The sequence below is a fragment of the Talpa europaea genome, assembly GCF_964194135.1.
Source record: "Talpa europaea genome assembly, chromosome: 15".
Classification (NCBI taxonomy): Eukaryota; Metazoa; Chordata; class Mammalia; order Eulipotyphla; family Talpidae; genus Talpa; species Talpa europaea.
Genome location: NC_140083.1, coordinates 7427417 through 7452743, shown reverse-complemented (window position 1 = coordinate 7452743; position 25327 = coordinate 7427417). Strand labels below are relative to the sequence as shown.

At 58.4% G+C, this 25327-nt stretch overlaps 2 protein-coding genes across 2 annotated transcripts; both read left to right on the top strand.

Moving 5' to 3' along the window:
• Positions 1-607: 607 nt before the first annotated feature.
• HMOX1 (heme oxygenase 1) lies at positions 608-5619 on the top strand (the record flags this gene model as incomplete). The annotated part of the gene is made up of 5 exons (XM_084254910.1): positions 608-630; positions 1668-1788; positions 3486-3977; positions 4685-4784; positions 5489-5619. The coding sequence occupies 5 exons, from the start codon at positions 608-610 to the stop codon at positions 5617-5619; spliced, it is 867 nt and encodes a 288-aa protein (XP_084111036.1).
• A 3809-nt stretch (positions 5620-9428) lies between these two features.
• On the top strand, positions 9429-23023 carry MCM5 (minichromosome maintenance complex component 5; the record flags this gene model as incomplete). Its single annotated transcript, XM_084255641.1, has 16 exons — positions 9429-9595; positions 10968-11094; positions 11186-11314; positions 12384-12556; positions 12783-12938; positions 13432-13598; positions 13964-14135; positions 14968-15079; positions 16245-16388; positions 16702-16767; positions 16998-17174; positions 17682-17794; positions 19238-19366; positions 20232-20374; positions 21993-22120; positions 22729-23023. 16 exons carry the CDS (start codon positions 9429-9431, stop codon positions 22828-22830), a joined length of 2205 nt encoding a protein of 734 aa, XP_084111767.1. The 3' UTR covers positions 22831-23023.
• Positions 23024-25327: the final 2304 nt, after the last annotated feature.

Genomic DNA, 25327 nt, shown 5'->3' with positions numbered 1-25327 from the left:
TATCCCTCCGGATAGTTATAGGGATGAATCTTGAAGACAGCAGTCCCTAACACTCAGGAGGTGCTCAAAAATCCAAACCCCAAAAAACACCCGGGTACATTCAAAGCCAGTGAGGAGCGACAGGCTGTCACCTGAGGGGACTTTTAAAGACCGAGCCCCAGCACAGGCTGCAAGGAAGCTTGGGGCGGGTAAGTCCCCGGTGCTGCCCACCAGCCTCCTGCTCTGTGCAGGCTCCCTTCCAGCCACCTGGAAACTTCCAGAATCCTGGGGCGCTGGAAGCCCCACGGCCGGGTGGGGGGCTCCATCACACAGCAGCTCGGATTTCCAGAGAGTTCTTTTTTAACGTCCTGTGCTAAAAGGCTTTGTTTTCCAGGCTCATGTGACCCTCCCCTCCGCCCGCGCGGGCCGGGCGGGCGGGGCCGGGTGTTGCAACTTCGGGCCCCAAAGCGCTGATCAGCTGTTGCGCGGCCACGTGACCCGGCCCGGGGATAAAGGCCCGCCCGGCCCGGCTGGGCTCAGCAGCTCGTGGTCCTCACCACCGCCCTCGGGACATCGGAGCCCAGCGGAGCCCAGCGGAGCCGAGCCCAGCGAGCCGCACCAGCCCGCGATGGAGCGCCAGCAGCCGGACAGGCGAGCACGGCCGGCGGGGCGGGCGGGCCGGGCCGGGCCGGGCCGGGCCGGGGAGCCGCGCCCTGGGGCTTTGGAGGCTGGAGGAGCCGCTGCCGAGCCGGCGGGTGCCTGGGTGGGCAGAGGGGTGAGAGGTGGTGTGCATGCCTGGCTCCCCGAAAGGGGTCGGGTCAGTAGGTAAGGCTGTCACTCTGGGGGCAACTTTTCTCCTTGGACTTTCAGGGGTGCTTGGAAAGGACCCTGCTGTAGCCAGGGGCTGCCCCAGGCTGGGTGAGAGTGAGCGCTTTACTCACCCGAGCCCGCTTGTGGCAGTCCACTCTCACCAGCTGTCCAGCACCTGAACATGGCAGTCTGGGGGCTCTGGTGCCCCCAGTTTAAGGTTGAGGGAGGCAGCAGCCCAAGTAGCTGGCCTGCAGCATCAGAGCTGGGAGCGGGGATCGGACCCTGGGTTGTCCGCCTCTGAGTCTGGCCAGTTTCCTTCTCCGGAAAGTTTGATCAGCACCTAGAACAGGAGGTGGTGTTTCTGGAAGGAGCTTAGGAGAAAAAGGAGAAATGGCGATTGGGGGTTGGGGGGGTGGGTGGATACAGGCGGACATCTGGCAGAGATACTTCCAGAAAGGCACTTGGAGTAAAGCAGAAGTTTGTAGCTTTCTGAATCGAGACGCTTTTATGATGAGCAAACATTAAGGGGGCATGAGATTGTATGTGAAACAGCAACAAAATAAATGAATTAAATCCTGGGTCTAAAAGCCAACCACAGCTATTTTGGTGTTGAACATGAGTGCCCAGACCCTGCCCACTGCTGCCTCTCCTGGGCTGTGCTGCCCCCAGCCGCACTGAGATAGCCGGGCCATGTTACGTAGTATTTTAATGACTGAAGAGCTGATGGGGCAGTGTCTTCAGGCAGCTGGGACCATGGTCTGTGTATTAGATGGGAGTTGGACTTCATTTCTGCAGAGAAGCCTGATAAAGGTGACACTGGTAGCACCCTCAGAAGCTCACAGCCAACCTCTTGTCCCCCTCCCTCCCTGCCTCTGCAGCAGGCCCCAGGATTTGTCAGAGGCCCTAAAGGAAGCCACCAAGGAGGTACACACCCAGGCCGAGAATGCTGAGTTCATGAAGAACTTCCAGAAGGGCCAGGTGACCCGACAGGGCTTTAAGGTATGTGGCCTGATGGGACCAGCCCTGGTGGGAGTGTTAGCAGGGGTGGGTGTACCCAGGCATCAGACCTAAGGGGGTCATTTTACAGAGGATGACATTGAGGCCCAGAGACAGGAGATGACTCTAAGGTCACACAGCACATCCGCTCATGGTCTCTGTAGTGTTGGGGGGTCATGCTATCCACTGAGCTTTCCTGCTGTGCCGGGCATTTTATGCAGATAGTTTCTAATCTGCGCCTCACCCTTGATAAGGAAGATGAAGGGAGAGGTCAGAGAAGTTAAGTATCTAACAGGGTCACACAGCCAGTAAGTAAATGGAAAAGGCCAACATCAAACCAAGGCAGGTTCATTTCAGAGCCTCTTCAGGCAAGAGGGTAGGCTGGGCTGAAAGTCCCAGCACCACCATTCAGTGAGGGCCCGTCCCCAGCCTCCCTACAACACCTCTCCTTGTCTGTGGAATGATGCTCACAGAAGGGTTTTCCTAGGTACACACTTCCCAGCACTGCCTGGCTGTTTCCCAACAGCGTTGGGAAATTCAAGCAAATAGAGGAAAGCCCTTGACCAAGAACTGGACAGGTGACCCGTGAGGTGGGGCTTGTTCAAGTTGAACAGAGTGTGGGGCAGGGGAGCTGAGCCCCCAGCAATGTGCTTCTGGGGCCCTGGCTCGTGTGCGTGCTGGGGCCACTCCTCACTCCTTGTTCCTTGCCCTCTGCCCCCCTCCACAAGATGGCATGGGACAGTGGCTGTGATGTGGCTGGAGCTGGGAGGTAACCAGGGGAGCACCCCATTTCAGCCACTGTAAACTTTGGATCCTGCCTCTAAATATCTGAACTCAAAGTGGCGGCAAAGATCCGTGACAGCTCCTTTCACTGATGCTGATGGAGGTGGCGTTTGTCAGTGTTGATTTCAGAGCCGAGCACTGGCAATACCCACTGCTTCTCCTTGGCCGTCCTGCCTGCCCCACACCCAGCCCTACCCCCACTAGTACGTGTGGTTGCGGTATTGTCCCCTTTGGCAAGGAGGGGAGGAGGCTTGGCTGCACAGCATCACGCAGACCTTGGGTCACCTCCTGCCCTGGGACAGGAAGCTGAGACCCAGAGAGGGCAAGTGACTTACACAGGGTCACACAGCTGGGGCCTGGCCAAGCTGAGGCTAGAGCCAGGATGTTTTCTTTCTACCAGGCCATGGTTTTTTGCCTGAGATAGATACGGGGCTGCTCTGAAGGTTAATGGCTCAGAAGTAACTCCGAAGATTCACTTGGAACTTGCAAACTTTGCTCTTTTTCAAATTCAGTAAAATATTAATGTGTAACTGGAGTTCTCTGAGGCAAAGTACACTGGATCTGTCCCCCCAACCCCATATCCAGCGGTGGTGGGGGGCCTCCGGGAAGGAGAGTCTAGAGGCCAGATGCCAGCGGTCAGTGACCAGCACCTCCTGTGAGCAGTTAATCCAGGGCCCTCTGGCCAGGGGCCGCTTGACTCCACATTCATTTCTTACTTGCTGTGTGACCTCAGTGTTTCATGCTCCCTCTGAACCTTAGTTTCCTTTTCTGTGAAAGCAGGATTGTTTTTTAAGGATTTAGTTAGACGTGCACTACTCAGTGCGACAGAAAGATTTCAGGCTCAGGAAGTGCTTCTGGTCGTTGGAGAGGTGGGTCTCTCTAAGGGGAGGCTTCACCCCGTCCCGATCTGCTTTCAGCTGGTGATGGCCTCCCTGTATCACATCTACGTGGCCCTGGAGGAGGAGATCGAGCGCAACAAGGACAACCCCGTCTACACCCCCCTCTACTTCCCGGAAGAGCTGCACCGCCGGGCTGCCCTGGAGCAGGACATGGCCTTCTGGTACGGGCCGGACTGGGAGAAGGCCGTGCCCTACACGCAGGCCACCAGGCGCTACGTGCGGCGACTCCATGAGGTGGGGAGCAAGGAGCCCGAGGTGCTGGTGGCCCACGCCTACACCCGCTACCTGGGCGACCTGTCCGGGGGCCAGGTCCTCAAGAAGATCGCTCAGAAGGCCCTGGACCTGCCCAGCTCCGGCGAGGGCCTGGCCTTCTTCACCTTCCCCAACATCGAGAGCGCTACCAAGTTCAAGCAGCTCTACCGCTCCCGCATGAATGCTCTGGAGATGACCCCCGAGGTCAGGCACAGGGTGATCGAAGAGGCCAAGACCGCGTTCCTGCTCAACATTCAGGTGAGCATCAGGCAGCTCGGGTGGCTGTGGTTCCCCAGCTGCTCCCCCCGGGAGGTTCTCGTGTGGTAGGGGAGAGGGCTGTGGGTCGTGGGTAAGTGCTGGAAGCCAGGCTTCCAGCTCTGCCACTTACTGGCTGGGTAATCTCAGCCAGATCCTGCCTCTCTCTGCCCCTCAATTTCCTCTTCTGTAAAATGAGGGTTAAAAGCCCCCAGCTCTTAGAGTGGCTGTGAGGGGTAAGCGAGTTCATTCCAGCCAAGCCTCCAGAGCAGCTGCTGTGGGGACGGGGGCCCTAGCTCATGCCCCTGAATCCCCATTCCCAGCGCGGGCTCAGGAGACGCTGGTGGGAGCAACTGTAGAAGCAGCACCCCCTGCACGCCAAGCCTGGGGTATCTTGCAGGCAGATCTGTCTTCCAGACAGTTGTCATGGAAGGGAGGGGGGTGGTGTCAGAGCCAGAAGCCCCCGGAGGGCTAGCCTCTGCTGCCTGCCCTCTGGGCTAGCCTCGGCTGGGCACATGACTGCTCTGTACCCACAAACCCTGGCCAATGAATCCCCAGACCCGCCCCTTGCCATGGGCGAATCTCACCCCAGAAGGCCAAGTGAAGGCAGCAGACTGCAGAAGCCCCCGTATATGCGAGGACACCACTCCTAAAACAAGGTTGGGCCTGGGGCCACCTGTCACTGAGACAACGTGTCTTCTGTTTTTCAGCTGTTTGAAGAGTTGCAGGAGCTGCTGACTCGGGACAGCCAGGACCAGGGCGCTTTGCAAGCATCAGGGCTTCGCCGGCGGCCCGGCAGCAGCGCGCCAGGTAAGGGGCGGCTGGAGGCTGCTTCTTCTGGGCTCCTTTGGAGGTGACGGGGCCCGGCTGTCTGCCTCCAGTCTCTTGGTGCTTCTGTCTTCTGAATGTTTTAAACAAGGAGGGGCAGAGGGGCCTGGCCTCAACCTTCAGGTGACCGTCAGCTTGGCCCCCAGGGCAGGCCGCAGGGCTCTCTAAACCTCAGCTTCCCCAGCTCCAGAATGCAGGGTGGCAGAGCTACTTTAAGTTCTTTGTCTCAAAAGTGAGCCCTCGCCCAGTGATTCAGGTCCCCTTTAGTGGTTCCCGAGCAGAGGCCCCCTGACGTGGGACACAGGGTTTCTGGCTGTGCCCCTCCATGGGATCCTCAGCAGCCATGACACCTCGGGGTCCTGTGTTTGTCTCCTCTTCATGTGCCTCCCAGAGTTCTCAGGCCATGCCCCGTGGCCCCCTCTATTGGGAGCCTTGCAGTGTGTCCAGTTCTGAAGGGATGGGTCTCCTGGTGGGGGAGCGACGGGGCTTTGTCCTGGTGCAGTAGTTCTCGAAGGGGGCACCCTGGAGTACCCCCAGGGGACAGTCTCTTAACCTGTGGGCTGGCTGAAAATGGAGGAGGCACAGTGTGAGGAGGGGGTTCTCTCCCTGGCGAGCAGAGTCCTGTGACCTTAGGCACCCCCACCTGGATCCACCTGTGGTCGACATTGCGCCCCTTTCTCTTTCAGACTCCACTCCCACGGAGACCTCCAGAGGGAAAGCCCAGCTCAGCCTCCTCCCCCAGACTCCTCTGCTGCGATGGGTCCTCACGCTCAGCTTTCTGGTGGCCACTGTCGCCGTGGGACTCTATGCTATCTGAATGCCGGGCCTGGTCCCTGCCATGAACTCTGTCCAGCAGAAGGCGCTCTCTCTGGAGAGGGAGGCTGTCTTGGCTGACTTCCTTACCTCTGACCTGGGAGGCTGTCGGGGCCCCCACCATCTCCCTGTCCCCCTCCTGCTCAGGAGAAGAAGAAGGGGCCTGTGGCATGGTCCCCAACTCAGAGCACATCTAGCTGGGACCTGAGCTTCCAGAGTCCTGCTGGGCCCCTCGGCACCCTGTTCCTGCAGTAGAGCCCAGAAGACCTGGCCAGAAGTGACCTCTGTCCTGGGCCTCCCCATGCCCTGGCTCCGTGGTCTCAGTGACACGCCGTGCCCAGGTTCCTGTTGGCCACGGCAACTTTTATATAATTGTGCAAAGATGTTATATCTTGTGTTTTTGTCTTGTTTTTTTTTGTGGAGCCACTTTTTGTTCCCGGCTCAGCCTAAACTGTGCTAGTTTGTTGTGTCCTATTATGTTTTTATAGCAGGGTTGGGGTGGGTGTGTGGGGGCGGAGGGAGGGTTTAACAGCTCTGTGGCCTTGGCCTCTAACTTTCATGTGAAATAATAAATGACATTGTCTGACAGTACCTTGAAGTGTTTGTCTTGGGTTCTGTTACTCTTGAGAAACTGACCTGTTTGTCACTCTTTCTCCCTGTGGGGAGATAGGGGTGAGGGTGGGGGTGGTGGGAGCAGATTTCCGATGTTGTGGCCTGTTCTGAGACTGTGGGGGATAATTTTAAGCAGTTGGTGGATGAATCTTTGTGGCAAACCCTGCTTTTTGCAAGCTCAGCTCGACTGACAAAGAGATTGTTCTGTTGGGCTGAAATGAGCAGGTTCTGGGGTATAATTGATGTCATCTGTACAGGGAACCCTAGGGGTGGAGTGAGATCTCTGGGTTCAAATCCCTGCTACCCGCCTTCGCAGCTTGGCCTTTGAGATTGTTAGTAACCTCTCTGGGGCTCAGTTCTGTCACCTGTCACCTGAATTCAGGGGGGCCACCTCACCTGCTGTGTCAAGTAGCAAAATCCTTACACCATGCAACCTTAGCTCCTGTTAGGAGAGGAGGGACATCAGTGTCTGTGACTCTCGCTAGTGAGAGTGACTTGTGACTCTCACAAGTGTCTTGTGCAAAGATGGCGCCTCACCTTTTTTTTTTTATAAATATAATTTTTTTTTAATATTTGCGCAGAACTGATGTAGGCCAGTGGAGCAGGGTGTGAGAGGATTCACCGGAGGCAGAGTGGGGAGCAGAACAGGTGGATTGACTGAAATACACTGCTGAAGGGAGCAGCGGGGAGACAGGAGAGGTCTGTTGTGCCATGTGGGTCAGCTCCCTGGCTGGGGATCGAACTCAGGTGAAAGGGATGATAGTGCTGAGCCTTAACCCCTAGGCTACCAGGGAGGCCCGCACCTGTATCTTGTTCTCCTCACAGCACACCAATGAAAGGTGTTGCTTCTCTCAGAGTCAGGAAGGCTTTAAAGCAGGTCTATCGAGCTCTAAGCCCCAAGCCTTTTCTGCTGCCCTTAACTTGTGAAAACCACCAAAATATGAACTGCACAGCCTCCCCACTGGGGATATGAAAGCCCCTCACTGACGGTGTATTTGGGGGAGCAGAGGACAACCTTCCTGGCACAATTAGTACATGGGACTGGGAGTCGTGGGCCCATTGTCCCTAATCCTGGCTTGGTCACTAAGTCTGGATCCTAAGAAAAATCACTTCAAGTCTCCTTTTTACTTGTTGGCAAGATGAAAAGCAGCATACACCTCGCTTCCTCAGCAGCTGGCAGGGTCCTGCGGTGGCCAGACAGTCTGCGTGGTGGCATCAGAGCCCCTGGGAGGCTCCTAAGTGCAACGAGGACCAGGAGCCACCATCTGTGAGCTTGTGTGTGCAAACCTTGGGCAGCTGTAGCAGTTACAGTTCTTACACCCCAGTCCCAGTTTCCTTGGAAAGGGGCCTCGTTTGTTTGTGGTGACAATGAAAGGAAGGAAGGGAGGGAGGGGAGAGAGCCAGACCATCTTGAATTCTATTAATAAGAAAATGAATCATTTGTGTTCTAGTCACACTATGGAAAATAGGTGGCTGTTCAGTAGAATGACGTCCATCTATTCTCCACTCCAAGGGGCTTCCAGGAAGTATTAATGAGAAAAGCCAGTTTCAGACTCATTTGATGTCATTTTTACACACTGCAAAAACACATGTTTAAAATGCTCATTATAGGGCCTCCCTGGTGGTGCAGAGGTTAAAGTCTCAGTACTATGAAGCTGTCTGCAGCTGCTGCAGCACGCGTTCCATCCCCGGGCAGGGAGCTACCCGCATGGCGTGGCAGACCTCTCCTGTGTGGCCCGCTGCTCCCCTCAGCAGTGTATTTCAGTAGATCTGTCTGTTCTGCTCCCCACTCTGTCTCTGGTGAATCCTCTCAACCCCTGCATCTCTGGTCTGTACCGCAGTTCTTGTATGCACAAATGAAAATAAATCTTTGAAAATATGCTCATTGTAAATATTTTTGTGTGAATGTAGCAAAGAATACAAAGTTCCCTCCAGTGGTTTTGGGGGTGGGTATGGAAAAGGGAAGGGAAATGATTCAGTCCTTATTGCTGCAGGCGAGTGTGGTGATTTTCCCCCAAACTGCCCATTTTCCATGCTGGGTTGGGAATCTGGTCGTGAATTTTCATCAATTTTAAGGATGACCAAATTTCATAAATGTGAAGTATGGCGAAAAATCTACAATTAGGGTTGGGTCTAGGAAAATATCCTTGAGTCTGAAGTTTGTGACGACATTAAGGCAGTGTCTCCAAACAATATCTGATGGGAAATTATTTCAGATTAATCTCCAAGTTTTGAGTTGAAGTTTTTTAATTTTTTAAAGATATATCCATCTATGCAGACAAGAACTGGGGTACAGGCCAGACATGGTGGGGTGAGATGACTCACCAGAGACAGACTGGGGAACAGAACATGCAGACTGACTGAAATCCACTGCTGGGGGGAGCAGCGGGGAGACAGGAGAGGTCTGCCGCACCATGTGGGTAACTCCCTGCCTGGGGCTCGAACTCGTGCTGCAGAGGCTGCGGACTGCTTCATAGTGCGGTACTTAACTCCTTGCGCCACCAGGGAGGCTCTAATCTCCAATTTCTGAGACAACACGGCGGCCGGAGCGCTGCGCCCCCTCCAGGAGCCGCGAGGAAGCAGCGGGCCCAGCGGCCAAACGAGCACTTCTGAGGGCCCCCCCCGACCGAAGCCCCGCCCCGCCCCGAAGCCCCGCCCCTCCGCCATCTTTGCATCCACCCCGCCCCTTGACAGAGTTTCCTCCCGGGTCAGAAATTTCGCGCCAAATTGCCGCCACACAAAATGGAGCCCGGAAGGAGGGCCGGATGATGACGTCATGATGCCCACAGCCAATCCTCTTCAGGTATCTAGCTAGGGGGCGGGGCTGGCGGGAGCAGAGCGGCCCAATCGCAGGCCGAGCGTTCTGGGCGACCCAATGGGAACGCGGCGGCCGCCACTTCCGAACGCGGCGCCTCCTTTTTCCCCGCGAAAATCGGCGGCGGAACGTGGGGCTCTCACCCCTCTGGCTCGGTGGCGCGCGGGGGAGCGGAGGTGAGCGCGGCGAGGCCGGGGAGTCGGCCCCACGGGGGTGGGCGGGCGTCTGCGCCGGGGGCAGGAGCGGCAGGGCTTTCCCGGGGCGCGGGCCGGGGCCGGGCGGGCAGCGCGCCGGCCCGTCCGCTCCTGACAGGCGGACCCAGGCCGCGGGGGGGGCGCGGGGCGCCCGGCCTGCGCCAGCTCTTTGTCCCCCCGCCAGGTGCAGTCATGTCGGGCTTCGACGACCCCGGCATCTTCTACAGCGACAGCTTCGGGGGCGACCCCGCGGCCGAAGAGGGCCAGGCCCGCAAATCGCAGCTGCAGAGGCGCTTCAAGGAGTTCCTGCGGCAGTACCGGGTGGGCACCGACCGCACCGGCTTCACCTTCAAATACAGGTGCGGGCTGGGGCGGGGCTGGCCGCGCGGCTTCACCCCGGGCCCTTGGTGACTGGACAGTCCAAGCACAGGTGGGAAAACGGCCGGCGGTGAAGGAGCCCTCCCGGGGCCCCCGGAGCGTGACCCAGTGGTGCTTTGTCCCCTCAAAGCCACCCCACTCACCCCCTTGTTGCCTGCATTTTATACCTGAAGTTAACGTTGGCCCCAGTCACCTGTGGAGGGAGCCCCCAACAACCAGCTAGAGACACCTGGACCCTTCTGTATTGAGTCTTGCTCCCGTCCGTCAGCTGCTGCTGCTTTCATGTAATGTCCCTGATAACCCAGTAAACGTGCCACCTGTGGGTGCAAAAAGTGAAGACGGCAGTTTGATTCCCTTCCCCCATTCATTGGAACTTGTGACTTAGGTGGACAGGGCACCTGCTGCTGCCAAGTGCCAGGCGCCGCACTGAAGGACAGGGGCCAGAGCCCTGCTCCTGTGCCACCTGCGGCGTCATGGCACATGGTCTCAGGCCGGCCTCCCCCTGGGACCTTACACTGGAGATTACGCAAGTTTGAGGGTCAGGCTTGGCCTGACCAGTTACTAGCTGAGCGACTTCCAGGCAACTGTCTCTCTGGGCCTCAGTTTCTTCATCAGTAAAATGGCATGGCATTCCTGCCTCCATCAACCATCTGTGTGCCCAGCTCTGTGCCAAGCACTGAGATGCAAAGATGACAAGATTCATCCTGCTGGGCCTCAGGAAGCTTATACTTCAGTGGGAGGGAGGCGTGGAGACCAAGACGTAAATGACCTGGTCATTGCTCCAGAGGGACTGGGGTTGGGGCGGTCCTTGAGCTGAGGGAAGAGCCTCAGTGGAGGTCTTTCCGGCAGAAGCAGTTTGTGGGCAGAGGAAAGGGGTGGCTGGGTACAGCAGGGGGCTCACTAGCTCAGACTGCCACTTGACAAGGCTCCGGACATATGGGTTGAGGCTGAGGAGCAGGCTGTGGGGAGGCCAGTGTCTCCTCCCTTGAAGTCTTCTGGGAACAAGAGCCTGTCTGATGGTTGACAAGACCAATGTGGTCTCTGCTGTCTTGAAATGTTCAAGGTGTTTGCTTGTCTAAGATGTGAGAAGGTTAAGGATCCAAGGAATGAAAGAACTGGTTTGCAGCCAGACTCTCTCCGAGACTGACCTGTTGAATGTTGAAATGCTGTTGACTCTTTCATCGTCTCCTTCCACCGGGCCTGTCTTTAGAGGAAGGAGTCTCTGCAAGCTTAACTAGCAGCACACCCTGGAATGCCAGTGTGTTCCGGCAGAGGAGTGGTGGTGACCGTGTGGGCAGATTCCAGGTTTAGGTGCACCTCAGCCAGTGCTGGTTTCCTTTTTGCCCCCTCCAGAGATGAACTCAAGCGGCATTACAACCTGGGGGAGTACTGGGTAGAGGTGGAGATGGAGGACCTGGCCAGCTTCGACGAGGACCTGGCCGACTACTTGTACAAGCAGCCAGCAGAGCACTTGCAGCTGGTGAGTGGCCCCTGCTTCTGAACCTGCCCTGCCCCCAGGACACTCCCTTCTCTGTTCAGGTCACTAAGCCTGTGCTCTTCCTCCTTTCCAGCTGGAGGAAGCTGCTAAGGAGGTGGCCGATGAGGTGACCCGGCCCCGGCCCACTGGCGAGGAGGTGCTGCAGGACATCCAGGTCATGCTCAGGTCTGATGCCAGCTCGTCCAACATTCGCAGCCTGAAGGTGGGTCTGCTGAAGCCCCGTCGAGGGTGGTGTTGGCTGCTACACGGTGCTGGGGGCCAGGGAGATGGGCAGACCTAGGTGCCTGCTTTGTGACTGAGTAGTGCCCGCAACCTTTCTGAGCCTGTTTTCTCCCCTGAAATGAGCTCCCTTGTACAAATTCCCTGAGCTTCTCCTATGGCAAGGCATTGAGTCAGGTCCTGGGGAAACAACGGTCAACTGAATGACAACCTCCTGCCCCAGTTTGTATTGACCTGGAAGACTCAGTAAACCCGGAAGCATCACCACAGTAGTTTGCTCAGGGTCATGGATGCAGTGAAGAAGAGAAGCCCAGGGTGTGATGATAGTGTGTGGGCAGCTAGTTGGAGGGGGTGATATGTGTGTAAATGTGTGATGTGGGGACGAGCAGCTTGCACTGGACCCGCCCTGCGGAGAGGCCAACCTTGGCTCCCCCCAGTGACCAGCTTCCACTCCCAGACTCATTGGCAACATAGTGAATGGCCTGCATGGAACAATGAGTTTCCAGTGGAGAGGATCCCCCCAGAAGGATCACTTATTAGGGATGGCTTAGTGGAGCTGAGGTGACCCCAATCCTTCCAACTCTGGATCTGGTGGGACTTGGAGACCCGCAGCTTTGTGGATAGTTTTCCAAACACATGTCCTATGGGTCTGTGGGTTGTTGCTGCAGTCCAGTGCCCGGCGTGGCAGGACACGAGGCGCTGGCCTCTTTTATCAGAGGGGCCAGCCTCTTTCTTCCTCTTGTCCCCTAGACTTCCAGGAGGACGGGGATGTGAACGTGTGGCCTGCCTATCAGTTCTAGAAAACACACTGGGAATGGGAGGAAAGACGATGGAAAGAGATTTTCTTGTTTTGCTGCTGCTCATAAAAAAAATGACACCCCCGTAGAAAGAATAGAGCTTAATGAACTCCCCATTCTTTCATGTAGGTTTAGTGTCTGTCAACATCGTACCTGTAATGATTTTAAAGGAAATTAGAGTGTTTGTTCTTAAACACTGAGTGCATGATCTCGGGCTCCCGGCCCCCCATTCACCCTCCCGATGCTCTGTCACAGTCCGACATGATGTCACACCTGGTGAAGATCCCCGGCATCATCATCTCGGCCTCCGGGGTCCGTGCCAAGGCTACCCGCATCTCCATCCAGTGCCGCAGCTGCCGCAACACCCTCACCAACATCGCCATGCGCCCTGGCCTGGAGGGCTACGCCCTGCCCAGGAAATGCAACACGTGAGTGGGCCTGGAGGCCCCTCCAGGGGCGGAGGCCGGACATGGACTGGGGGTGCCTGGGTGAGGACACTGCATATGCTGCCTGCTGGGCGGAGGGCGTGGCCTTCTTCCAGCCAATCCTGGAGACCCTTCACTTCCTGCTCCTGGCCCTGCCTCCTGCGATGGACTCCCCAGCCTTTGGGTTCTCAGGGTCACTCTGGTGACCCTCTCTCCTTCCCCTGTGCAGGGATCAGGCTGGGCGTCCCAGCTGCCCTCTGGACCCATACTTCATCATGCCCGACAAGTGCAAGTGCGTGGACTTTCAGACCCTGAAGCTGCAGGAGCTCCCTGATGCGGTGCCCCACGGTGAGATGCCCAGACACATGCAGCTCTACTGCGACCGGTGAGTGGCGGCGGGGTTGGGGGGACGGGCATCCCTGAGGGTGGGCGTTCTTGGCTGCATCCCTAGATCGGGTGTGGGTGTGGAGCTTGCAGAGTGGGGGGTGAGGGAAGCAGGGACAACTAGTTATGGAATGATTGCTCTGTGCCTCGTCTTCCTACATGCTGCTTCCCCTGCAGAATGGAGGCCCCTGCAGATTATGGGAAGGGATGTAGTGAGGGGAGCAGCCTGGCTTCCAGCCTGTGTTCCTCCTGGGACAGTCTCCTCACTATCTTAACACTGGGGGGCCCAAGGCGCATGGCTGCATAGCCAGCAGCTGGCAGAGCCTCGGCCCAGCCTGATACCCCTGCCCCAGACTGCCTGTTAGTTTCTCCCATGGGATTTGCTGAAAGTTGGAAAGGGAGAGAGGGCCTGGGCTGGAGATCCTGACTGGGGTTCGTAGCCTGCTGTCCCCAACAGGCTCTCACCTCCTTTTCTCTTTCCTCCCTGCCGTCAGGTACCTGTGTGACAAGGTGGTCCCCGGGAACAGGGTGACCATCATGGGCATCTACTCCATCAAGAAGTTCGGCCTGACCTCCAGCCGGGGCCGGGACCGGGTGGGCGTCGGCATCCGGAGCTCCTACATCCGTGTCCTGGGCATCCAGGTGGACACAGAAGGCTCTGGTGAGTTGGCTTCGAGCCCCTGCCTGGTCCTGCTTCCCCGTGGGCTGCTGGTGCGCCTATACCCTGCTCTGCCCGTCTACCCCTGTCCCTTCACTCTGCCCTGCACAGCAGCCAGGGTTGTGGTGACCAGACACCATGTCAGTCAACTGAGATAGAAACTCCCCAGTGATCCCCGAGATCAGCACTCTAACTCCTCAGACCCTCTGCCCCACTCCAACACTCACATCCACTCCTGAGGGGGGGCGCATTTATGCCTGTCTGTCCCTGAGGGCCCTCCCTCTGGGGGACCTTCCCCTGCTGTGCTGGCCACAGACTGGAGCAGGGTCTCTCCTCAGCTCTCAGCTCCTCGTCCTTTGCCCACCCAGGCCGCAGCTTCACTGGGGCCGTGACCCCGCAGGAGGAGGAGGAGTTCCGGCGCCTGGCTTCCCTCCCCAACCTCTATGAGCTCATCTCCAGGAGCATCGCCCCCTCCATCTTTGGGGGCATGGACATGAAGAAGGCCATCGCCTGCTTGCTCTTTGGGGGTTCCCGAAAGAGGTGGGTGTTCATGCCCCCTGGGGCAGGGCAAGAGTAGGGGATTCACCCCACAGGAGGTCAGTTGTCAGACGCCCAGACTTGGCTCGTGGGCACCTTTCCCAAGTCCTGGGCTGCTGCCGGCTGCCTGGTGGCTAGTCCGAGCACTCGCCCCTAGAGCGATCCCTGATCTCAGTTGTGGGGGCCTGGCGAAGGCAGTGTTTGAGCTTTGGGCTTGGAGACCAGATTCAATCTCTCTTTCTCTTACTTTTTTGCTGTGCAAACATAAGTGAGAGATCCTAGTCTCAAAAGACATCACGTGCTCATTTGAAACGAAGGTTCGAGGTATAGAAGATTCCAATATGAGCACCTCCAGAAATTCATAGGGTGTGTTTGTGTATTTGAAACCAGCCAGCTCTCCCAGTAGCCCTGCGAGACTGCTGTGATGTGCTGTGCATTTTATAGATGGCAGTTGAGGCATAGAGAGCTACAGGGCCTTGCTGACAGGCAGAGGGGTGGTGCTAGGAGCTCCCCCTCGTGCTCCATCCCACCCCTGTCATACTGGGCACAGCCCACTGGCAGCTCCCCAACTTCTCCAGCTGTGAGGGGTGTGTATTGGCTATTTGGTGTATGTGCCCAAGCCCCCTAAGTGTCCCTGGCACTCACCTCTCCCTGGGAGGCAGGTCAGCCACGGTGCAGTTTGGGGTCACAGCTGTGTGTGAATGTGCACTCTGCCCAGACCTGATTCTGCTAGCTCTAAGGACCACCATAGGTTGGGGAGCCCACCATTCTGGTGACCAGCATGAGTCCCGGCTCTTCTGGATTCTTGCCTTGCCAACCTGCCTGTCCCACCCAGGCTCCCTGATGGACTCACCCGCAGAGGAGACATCAACCTGTTGATGCTGGGGGACCCGGGGACGGCCAAGTCCCAGCTGCTGAAGTTTGTGGAGAAGTGCTCTCCCATCGGGGTGAGTGCCCGGCACCAGATGCGCTCCCCTTGGCTGCCCCTCACGGAGGAAGGCTGGCAGGCAGGGCCCCTGGGCACCCTCCCTCGGTGGGCCGACTTACCCAGAACCTTCTTATTCATTCTTCGTGCCTGTGTTCAGGAGGGCAGAGAGGAGCAAGGGGACTGACCTGTGTGTGTGGCTCGGGCGGCGGCAGAGTGCTGGCCTGAGGGGCAGGGTAGGGTTCAGGTCTCAGCCTGGCCAGCAGGTGCCTGTGCACCTTCAGCACGTGCCCTGATCTCCCTGAGCCAAGTTAGCCACCGCTCAGTCACGGTGTTGGTGACAGGCATTGCTAAAGCAAGGACCAGGCGCTGCCTGAATGGCCTTCATATGCTTGCTTGTCAGTGCTTGGGTGGTGTGCTAGGTGGTGGTCCCCTTTCATGGAGGAGGAAACTGGGGCAGAACAGCTAAGTGTCCTGCCCATGGTCCCACGGCTAGTAAGAACTCGCATAGGGATGTGACCCAGTGTCTTGCTGTGCAGCAGGCGGGCTGTGTCCTCTGCCCTGACAGAGGGTGGTGGGGTCAGAGCGCGGGGAGCAGGAGGGCCTGGTCAGTGGGACAGGGCCATCCAGGCATCTGGATGAAGGGCTTGCTGTCCAGGATGCCCTGTAAACTGCAGCTGTGTCACAGGGGATTTTAAATATTCCCGTAACCGTGTTAGGTGAAAGAAACAAGAGCCAACATAGTATTTTCTTTAACCCAATAGCTCTAAAATGTTCCTTAGACGTTTGGCTTACATAATATCAGTGAGGTACTTTCCGGTGTACTTTACACTGAGCACACCTCACTCTGGACTTGCCCCATTTCCAGAGCTCTGCGGAAGCACGTGGCAGGCAGGGCTATACTGACACCACGGGGGCTAACAGAGTTAGGAGTCCTCCCTGTCCCAGCTCAGAGCGCAACTCAAAAGGTCACTGGTTTGCTAGTCTGTGAGCCGGGCCCCTGAGGCTTGCTTCCCAGGGCACTGGGGGGTTCAGGTGCGCCTCTGGGCCAATTGGGGGCTGAGTGGAGGAGATTGGCGCTCCAGAGGGAGGAGATCGGTGCTCTGCAGACAGGTTCTGAGGTATGACCTGAAGTGGGACCCCCTTACTGGGTCAGTAAGGGGCCGGCACCACCTCCCTCTCCCCAGGTGTACACGTCTGGCAAAGGCAGCAGCGCGGCCGGCTTGACAGCCTCGGTGATGAGGGACCCCTCGTCCCGCAACTTCATCATGGAGGGTGGCGCCATGGTCCTGGCCGATGGAGGGGTTGTCTGTATTGATGAGTTTGATAAGGTGAGGACGTAGCACCTGGGGCCGTGGGCTGGGGTGTGACCTCCTGTGCTTGGACAGCAGAACCCTCTCTGATCAGGGACTGGTGCCAATTCCCCCCAATCTGTCACCGAAGGGTAACTTGGGGAGGTAGCCTAACTCCCCATCCTCGGTTTCCACTTCTGCTGAGTGGGAGAGGAGAGCGGAGCCCACACAGTGGCTAGAGGTCACCCACCTCCTGCCACTGGCCTGGGAAAGGCCCCGGCTGCTGTTTTCCTGCTGCCATGGCTCTTGCGCCCCTCACCTAGCCCAATGGACGTTTCTTCCCCCGGTGCAGATGCGAGAAGATGACCGTGTGGCAATCCATGAGGCCATGGAGCAGCAGACTATCTCCATTGCCAAGGTGGGCGGCCCTCTCTGCTCAGCCCTTGGCCATAGTCCAGCTGTGTCAGGGGGCTGGGGGCCTCCTCAGGAGCTCTGAGTGGTGGGGCTGAGTGCGGGTGCCCAGGTCTTTGCTAGTGGCAGCAGTGGTGCCCCTGCAGTCTCTTCTGTGTTTGTGCCTGTGTGGTGGCATGTGTGTGTGCCCGTGTGCGGGAGAGCGGGCGTCCATGTCACCTCCCTGCCCCTCCACAGGCCGGGATCACCACCACCCTCAACTCCCGCTGCTCCGTCCTGGCCGCTGCCAACTCGGTGTTTGGCCGCTGGGATGAGACGAAGGGGGAGGACAACATCGACTTCATGCCCACCATCTTGTCCCGCTTTGACATGATCTTCATCGTGAAGGACGAGCACAATGAGGAGCGGGATGTGGTAGGTGGGGCTGGGTGGTGCACACCTGCGGCTCTGGCGGTGGCGAGCAAGTGTCTTGCCCGGAAGAGCTGCCATCGGGCTGCGTGGGTACCGAGCAGCCCAGGAGACGGCCTGTGGACTGCAGCGAGGGCTGGACTAGGGGTCCTGACTCTGCTATGGGTATCAGGCTGTGTGATTTGGGGTCACTCTCTGGGCCTTTGTCTCTGTTCAGGAAACAGGGAGTCAGTGCAAGTAGGGGAGTCTCAGTTCTGCTTAGTAGATTTGGAGAGGACCTTAATGGCTCATGTAATCAAGCCCTGGCAGGTCTGGGTCTGGGGTGGGCTCTGGGCTCAGTGGCACCGGGCTCCCCCACCCCTGCTGCTCTGCTTACCTCCTTTGGTGGAGGCTTGTTCTTCAGCAGCTGCTCCCCTTTGGAGGTAGAGAAGGCCCTGGCAGCTCGGGGGTAATCTGTGAGGGAGTCAGGCTCTGGAGGACCCGCTGGCTGACCCAGCGTCTCCTCTACTCCAGATGCTGGCTAAGCACGTCATCACCCTGCATGTGAGTGCTCTGACACAGACCCCCGCTGTGGAGGGCGAGATCGACCTAGCCAAACTGAAGAAGTTCATCGCCTACTGCCGAGCGTGAGTCCCGGATGCAGGCCCAGGGGTGGGGTTGCCCTGTGCCCTTGGGTGGGAAAGAATCCTGGCCACCAGGGCTGTGGCTACTGAATGGGCGCCGAGCCTCTCTGGCCTTGCACGGTGCTGCAGTGGCTTTACTTTCCCCCGCTCTCAAGCGGGAGAGGGGTTTGGAAACCCTGTTGCCTGAAGTGTGGGAGGCAGCAGCGTGGTCATTGTGCATAGGGGCTCTGGGCGGTGTTTCCCTCAGTGTGGCGTTGGGCCAGTCACTGATCTCTGAGCCACTGTCTCCTGGGCTTTTGTTGGGATTACACAGGGTGATGAGTAAGTGCCTGGCATAGCCCTGTACCCAGGCAGCACACAGTAAGTGGCAGCTGCCATTTGAATTGTTATTCTCATAGATGCCGGTGGTCGTAACCAGACAGGTAGTATTTCTTCTGTGCCAGCTGTTACTCTGAGTATTACCTCCAGATAAACTCTAGCTGTCCCCAAAACCTACAAGACTGAGATATCACTCCAGTTTACGGATGTCCAAAGTCACAGATGGGGTGGGGCCAGGATTTGAACCCAGAGACCTTGGCTCCAGAGGCTGTGCTTTTAGCCACTGTGCCAAGACTCTGGGCATACACCTCTGTGTCTCTTGTTGGAGCTACAACCCGGGCGTGGAGGACTGAGTGCCCCTGTGATGGAGCTGGAGCTCTGCAGCAGGCAGGCCCTGAGTCAGCCCCTCCCCCGGGGATGGCCGAGCCGTGTCCTGCCGGGCTGGGTCTTTGTTATGGTGCCAAGCTTCTGTGCCCGTCCTCAGAGGCGTGGGTCCCTGCGTATGAGTTGAAGGCTCTAGATTCTGGCCCTTTGTCTCGGTATCCGGATGTGGGTTGGGTTAGGTGAGCTAAGGCTTTCCCCTAAACTAGAGATGATTCGCATTGGGGGGCGCAGGTGGAGGGGACAGGCTGGGAATAGGTCCTGATTGGACACCCCACTGCCACCTCCCTCCCGAGAGCATCCAGTGTGCTCCCTGCCCCTGGACAGCAGTCACAGCCGAGCCTCCTGGGGTTGTCCGCATGCTCCATCTCGGGCATCCTGTCCTTGAGTGTGGAGGTGGGAGTGCTGGGAGCCCTCTGTCTGCCGGGCCGTGGTGCTACCGTGCTTAGTTCCCTGGGGCCAGTGCCTGCCTTGTCGCAGGCACCATGCATCTCCGGCCATTGGGAGGGGCCGTTTTCACCCCACCGACAGGCCTGGTGTTTTCCACTGAAGTCCCCCATTGGTCTCCCCCGATCTTGCACTCCCTGGCCCCTGCTCACAGCCCAGACCTCTCTCACGTCTGGTGGCCCCCAGCCTGGGTGAGCAGGCGGCTGTGGTGTGCTGCAAGCTGACAGAAGGCCGGGGGCGGGGCTAGTGCCCCAAGATTCCTCTCTGGCCTCAGGGCAGCTGCTCCCCACTGTCCTGCAGGAAGTGTGGCCCCCGCTTGTCGGCAGAGGCTGCGGAGAAGCTGAAGAACCGGTACATCATCATGCGCAGCGGGGCCCGTCAGCACGAGCGGGACATCGACCGGCGCTCCAGCATCCCCATCACCGTGAGGTGAGCAGGTGGCCGGGCTGGGCCTTGCACACAAAGCAGGCACACCTGCTCGCGGGGCCAGGCGCTGATGCTGACCACGTTGGTGGCCAGTGTGCTGGGCAGGGAGGAGCCCTATGAAGTGTAAACAGTGGCTTCCCTGATGAGCTGTGTTTTGGGGGTTAAGACTGAGAAAAGCCAGAACCTTTTTTTCAGGTCCTTCCTGATACTCCCCTGTTGGTGAGGGGAAGGGCCGGGAGGCGGGAGTCCTGGGTCCTGCACACTGTGTGGCTGCAGGGAATCACTTTCCTTCTCTGGGCCTTGGATTCTAGCTCTTCTGTCCTCGTTCTTGTGGGTACATGCACTAGAGTGAGGCCGAGTCCCGTGGCTGGGATCCCACCTCCAGCCCTGGTTGTTAGAAGTGACCTCCCCACATGTGATAGAAACCCAGTCATGTAGCTGAAGTAAATGGGGAGTTTGTCTCTTAGGTAAGGTGATCCAGGGTTGGTGTGTCTTGAGCAACCTGGATTCCCCCCAGCCTCACCCCATCCTCAGCATCCAGGAGGGCTGCCGGAACCAGCCATCACCTCTGCTTTCTAGGCGGCAAGAGAGGAAGGGATGAAGGGCCCACCTTTTAAGAACACTTGGTGAAGTGTTCCTCACGTGGACGCTTGGCTTACTGGCCATCCCTTAGCCACATTCCCCTAGGCACAAGAGCGACTGGTGCCACGTGCTGGCATAAGAGCCAGGATTCCGTGCCTGAGGAGGAGGGGAGCTGGGTCATGCCACAGACACAGTCTCCCCTGGGGTCCCACTGCCCTGAGGGGGTCGGCAGGGGAGGGAGGATGGGCTAAGCCTCTCTCGGGGTGTCCCTGTTGCTCCTACGCAGGCAGCTGGAGGCCATTGTGCGCATCGCTGAGTCCCTCAGCAAGATGAAGTTGCAACCTTTTGCTACTGAGGCAGACGTGGAGGAGGCACTGAGGCTCTTCCAAGTGTCCACGCTGGACGCCGCCTTGTCAGGCACCCTTTCAGGTGAGCAGCACGCTGCATGCGGTGGGCTGAGAGCTGGAGTGTTTGTTCCTTCTCTGCCTTTGCCGATCGTCTCTTAGCTCCTCCTGATAAGCCCCACTCCCTGTTTCCGCTGCTCATCATTTTCCTCAAGGGGGAAGGAAGCCCCTTCTCTGCTCACCTTCCCCTGGTCATCTTGACTCTGCGTTATCTGTGGCCATACTAATGCTATGAGCGTGTTCACAGTCACCTCAGTGCCGCCAGGCCTTTCCCTCATTTGTCTTTTGGCTGCCCTGTGGGCCGGTCTGGGCCCTGAGCCCTTCTTATCTTAGGGGTCAGAAGGTGACAAAGTGCGTGGCTCACTGGTAGCGTAGCTGGAAGTAAGGCTATCTACCCCCAGGCCAACTAGGTCGCACTGGCTGCTCCAGCCGACGTGCTGGGTCCGGTCACACACAGGCCTCTGGAGCGACCCATTCCTTCTCACAGCTTGTGCTTGCATGTGCCAGGCCCTGCTTGAGGTGCTGGGGTTGTAAAAGTGAACAGATCTTAGTCTCTGCCCCAGGGGGGCTCTCACTCAGGCTGGGGAGAGATAGGAGGCCCATGCAGAAGCAAGCAAACTGAGTGGGGAGTCCAGAGGGGCCAGGTGTATACTGCCCCCCAGTGGGCAGTCAGGGAGGCCTCCCGAGGAGGTGCCTTTCAGCAGGGACTGAAGTGAGGAAAAGTATCTCTTCTGGGAAAGGACTGGCTGGGGCCTGGCCCTGTACCCCTGCCCCAGCTTCTGAAGACTCAGTCCTGGACCCGGGGGCTCCCTTCATACGAGGCATTTGCTCGTGGATAGGTCTTGGGGATGCAGAAGGCCCGGAAGGCAGGTGTGATTTGGGGCGGTGACATTTGCGAGGGCCTTGCAAGGCTGTCGGAGTTCACCTCCAGACTTCTGCTTCAAACTGGAGTCTTGAGGTCTCCCTGGCTTCCCTGTCCTTGATCTCACCTGCGCCTTGCCTGAAATCTCATTACGCAGCGCTTGATTGGCAGGGGAGGTGCACCCCTTAGCAGTAGCTACAAGTCACGAGTCTCCTGCTGTCCCAGCTCCCTCACGGATGTGTCTACAGCAGCTGCTCTTCCTCCTAGTCACTCACTGATGGCCCCCTCAGCTCTCCATTTGAGGTGTCCAGGAAATTGTCCCTGCTGCCTTACCACTTCCTCACAAGTCAGCTTGTGTCCTCAGAGCCGCCAGTGGCTGCTCCTCTCACCACAATCAAAGCAAAGCCCTTGCTGTGGCCCACAGGGGCCCCCGAGCCCTGGGCCCTGGTCTCCGCTCTGGCCCTCTGGTCCCCTGCACTGGGATTTGACTGACTCCAGCATTACTGCCTCGTGCCTTCGCCCCTGCGCTTCCCCCTGCTGTGGTGGCCTCCCCCCACATGTTGGCCTTGGTTCTGGTTTCAGCTCTGCTCAGTCGTCCCCTCAGGTGGCCGTTGCTGGGACAGGCACACCCTTCTTCTTGCTCTGGTTTTTCCTTCTGGCCTGGTTCCAGCCGCTGCTCCTTGGCTTAGAGACCCGTCGCTCCCAACTTCCCACCCTCCCACCATGGGCGCGTGAACCCCTGGCCCCCATGCTGAGCTCAGCCTTGTCCTCGTGCCCACAGGGGTGGAGGGCTTCACCAGCCAGGAGGACCAGGAGATGCTCAGCCGCATCGAGAAGCAGCTCAAACGCCGCTTTGCCATTGGCTCCCAGGTGTCGGAGCACAGCATCATCCAGGACTTCACCAAGCAGGTGGGCCTTCCTGTGGGGCCTGTTCCCCATTGCAGACCTGCTCCTGCCATTCTTGCCCTTGGGGCTCGGTCTGGGTGGCTGTGTCTTCGCTGTCCCTTTATCGGGGAGGGCAGCTGGCTCTCAGCCTGCAGTGAGGGGAGGGGCCTTCCACCGCTTTGAGATCATAGGAACAGCCCATTGGCAGGTCTCAGCTCCCTTTCACATACATCACCTCGTTTACTCCTTAGAGTGGTTCCACGGAGTGGCTCTGTGGAGTGCCCACAGAGCAGACCAAGGCCTGGAGAGGCTTAGGGTGTCAGGAGCTTGGGTTCTAGAGTCAGAAAGTCCCAACTCTTACCCTAATTGCTGTGTGACCTCAGCAAGTGACTTGGCCTCTGTGTCCCAGTTTCCACTCCTGTAAAACGGGTATAATCCCGTTCCGGCCGCACAGGGTTGTTGTGGGGATGGACGGAATGAGTAACGTGTGTGAGGACTGAGAAGGGTGCTGGGTAGGTAGTTGGCCCTCAGGAAGTGTGAGCCCTTCTTAGGCTCCAAGGACACGGGCGGGGGAATCTCGGGGCGGCGAGGCTCTCTGTGAGCCAGGGAGACGATCTGGCCTTGTCCCGCAGAAATACCCGGAGCACGCCATCCACAAGGTGCTGCAGCTCATGCTGCGGCGGGGCGAGGTCCAGCACCGCCTGCAGCGCAAGATGCTCTACCGCCTCAAGTGAGCCAGTGCCCGGCCCCGCCGCGCCGTCGCCGGCAATCTTGGAACTTCTGTCCGCTCTGATCTGCCCTGCCCGGAGGGACCCTGCGGGGAGGCGGCGCTCTGCTCACCTTGCCGCCCCATGCGCCTCCCTGTGCTGCAGACCCGGGAAATGTGCTTTGGCATTGACTGCAATAATAAAGATGTACGTGGTGTGTGACGGCTGTGGCTTCTGACCCGGGAGGCCCGCCCCCCCCACCCCGTCCTGCCCTTGCAGCAGGCCCGGGGCGTGGGAGGCACAGGCTGTGGGGCCAGACTGGCTGATTGCTCCTGCATCTGCCACTGGGCTCGTGGGCAGGGCTCTTTGCTCCTGCGCTCGGGGTCCGCAGCGGAGCATCGGGCCAGTTTGTCTCAGCCTGACCCCTCCGTGTCCCACAGCCTGGCATGTGGTTTTGCTGTCCTGTCAGACTGGCTGGGGTCACTGAACCTTTCTGTGGCTGTTTCTTCTGTGAGCGGGAGTGACTGTCGGGCCGTGTTTAGAATAAACACTCCGGTGACGTGCCCAGGAAGGACCAGGTGGCGTTTAGTGTTCAGGGACATTGTTCTCCAGGCATCCTCAGCCCACAGGACGGAAGCAGGGGTGCCGGGCTCCCACAGAATGGGTGAGTGCTGCTGCGTGCCCGAGCTGAGCCGACGGGGAATCAGGATGGATGACCCAGCGAGTGGCGCGGTCTCCGTGCTAGAAAGCACTAGAAACTGCAGGACGGGAGGAAACCAGCGAGGCCGGTTTTTGGGTCATTTTGCTTCGCTGAAATACCAATAAGTAGACTTTTGTTCTTAAAAAACCAGAATTCACAGAGCAAATTTTGTTTTTAGGATATTTAAGAGTCTGTTGAACATTTCACGCTAACCATTTAGCAGAGAGTGTGTAAAAGTGACCGCCGTGTGAAAGCGGAGCGCTCGTCGGTCGTGCTCTCACATGGGCGCGCGGGCGGCCGGCTGAGGCGCGAGTGTTTCCGAGCAGCCATTCCAGCCGCTGAGAGAGCCTGCCTGTTCCGGAGCAGTGAGAGGGGCGGCAGGGGCCTTCCTCTGACTCACTGGTGTTCAAAGCCCGTTTTTTTCTTTGATAATTTGGAGGAGGACTTTCTGAACAGCTCTTTGTCTTGTTTGGAAGCCACCTTAGAGCCTCGCGAGCATTTCCGGTTCCTCTTCAGACCTTTCATCTTGCACAGGCGGAGGCTGATGACGGCCACTGCTTCCGTCAGGCCTGCGCCTGCTCCGCATTTGGATGGGGAGTGAGCGTTAGCCCGCGGCCCTGCGGCTACTCAGGGACGAGAGCCTGAGTGGCTCACCCGGTCTCGGCAGTGGAGACTGCAGAGTGATTCCCACCCCATCACCCGGGTTTGTCAGCTTGGATGCACTTGACCGTCCCGTGGCGGGTATTGGGATTGGGCATCTCCCTTCCACACATGAGGAACTGAGCCTCAGGCTCGTGTCACAGCAAGGGAGGGCAGAGGCAGGTTCAAATCCAGCTGTCCCTGAGCCCGCACGCCTTGCAGCCTCCATTACATGCCACATTGCATGCCGGCCTGCAGGTGCCAGTGCAGGAGGACGACCACCCTGGGCAGCCGCCCACTGGGGGTACAGGAGGGGAACAGGGTGGCGGCAGGGTGCTGGGAGCCACTACTCGGCTGTGGCTGGTGGGGCCCACAGAGCACCTCCCAGGGCGGGGTGCTTCCAGGGCCTTCCTGGCAGAGGAAACAGCTGCAGAAAGACCTGGGGCTTTGGGGGAGCAGGGCAGCCAGCAGAGCACTGCACGCTGGCCCTATTTCTTCTGGGTGTGCCCTCCAGTGGGAGGCTGTGGGGGCCGCTCCTCCCCCACAGGAGTACTCATGCTGGAAGTCTCCTCGAGGCCCCCCAAGAATCCTACCCCAGTGAGGTTCAGTTGCCATGTTGCTCCATCCCCACAGGTGTGGCTAAAATCCAAACCTGCAGACTTGGCTGCTCCCGACGGTCCCTCTGCTGACCTGCGCTGACTGCTCAGCCTCCTCAGTACGCGGGGCAGCGGGGGTGATTCAGAGAGGTGCTGAGTGAGCCCCTGCCTGGCCTAGGGAGCTGCCCCAGCAGGGCCTGCTTTCTGTTCACCCTGCAGCGCCTGCATTCTCAGCCTAACCCTAACCCTTTCCTGCCATCAGATGGTTCAGGACCTCTCCTGGCTCTGTCCCCACCACCCACCCTGTGCTGCCACTTCACCCCTGGCTTCTGTAGGTTTCTGAACTTCTGTTCCCCTCCTGTACCCCATCTCCAGTTCCAAATCCAGGCGGGATGAGGCGGGCTTGCTCATGATTTCTCCCTCTGCCTGCTGGTTTTGAAAGGGACACACTGTTATTGTCACCTCTCCAAATGCAGTCAGTCTCAGGTTTGGGGGTTCAGACGTTAACATGGATTGGGGCCTGTGGGCCCAGGGGCGGAGAGGTAGGGCAGGGGGGATCAGAGGGAAGGGGGAAGTGTGGGCGATAAGG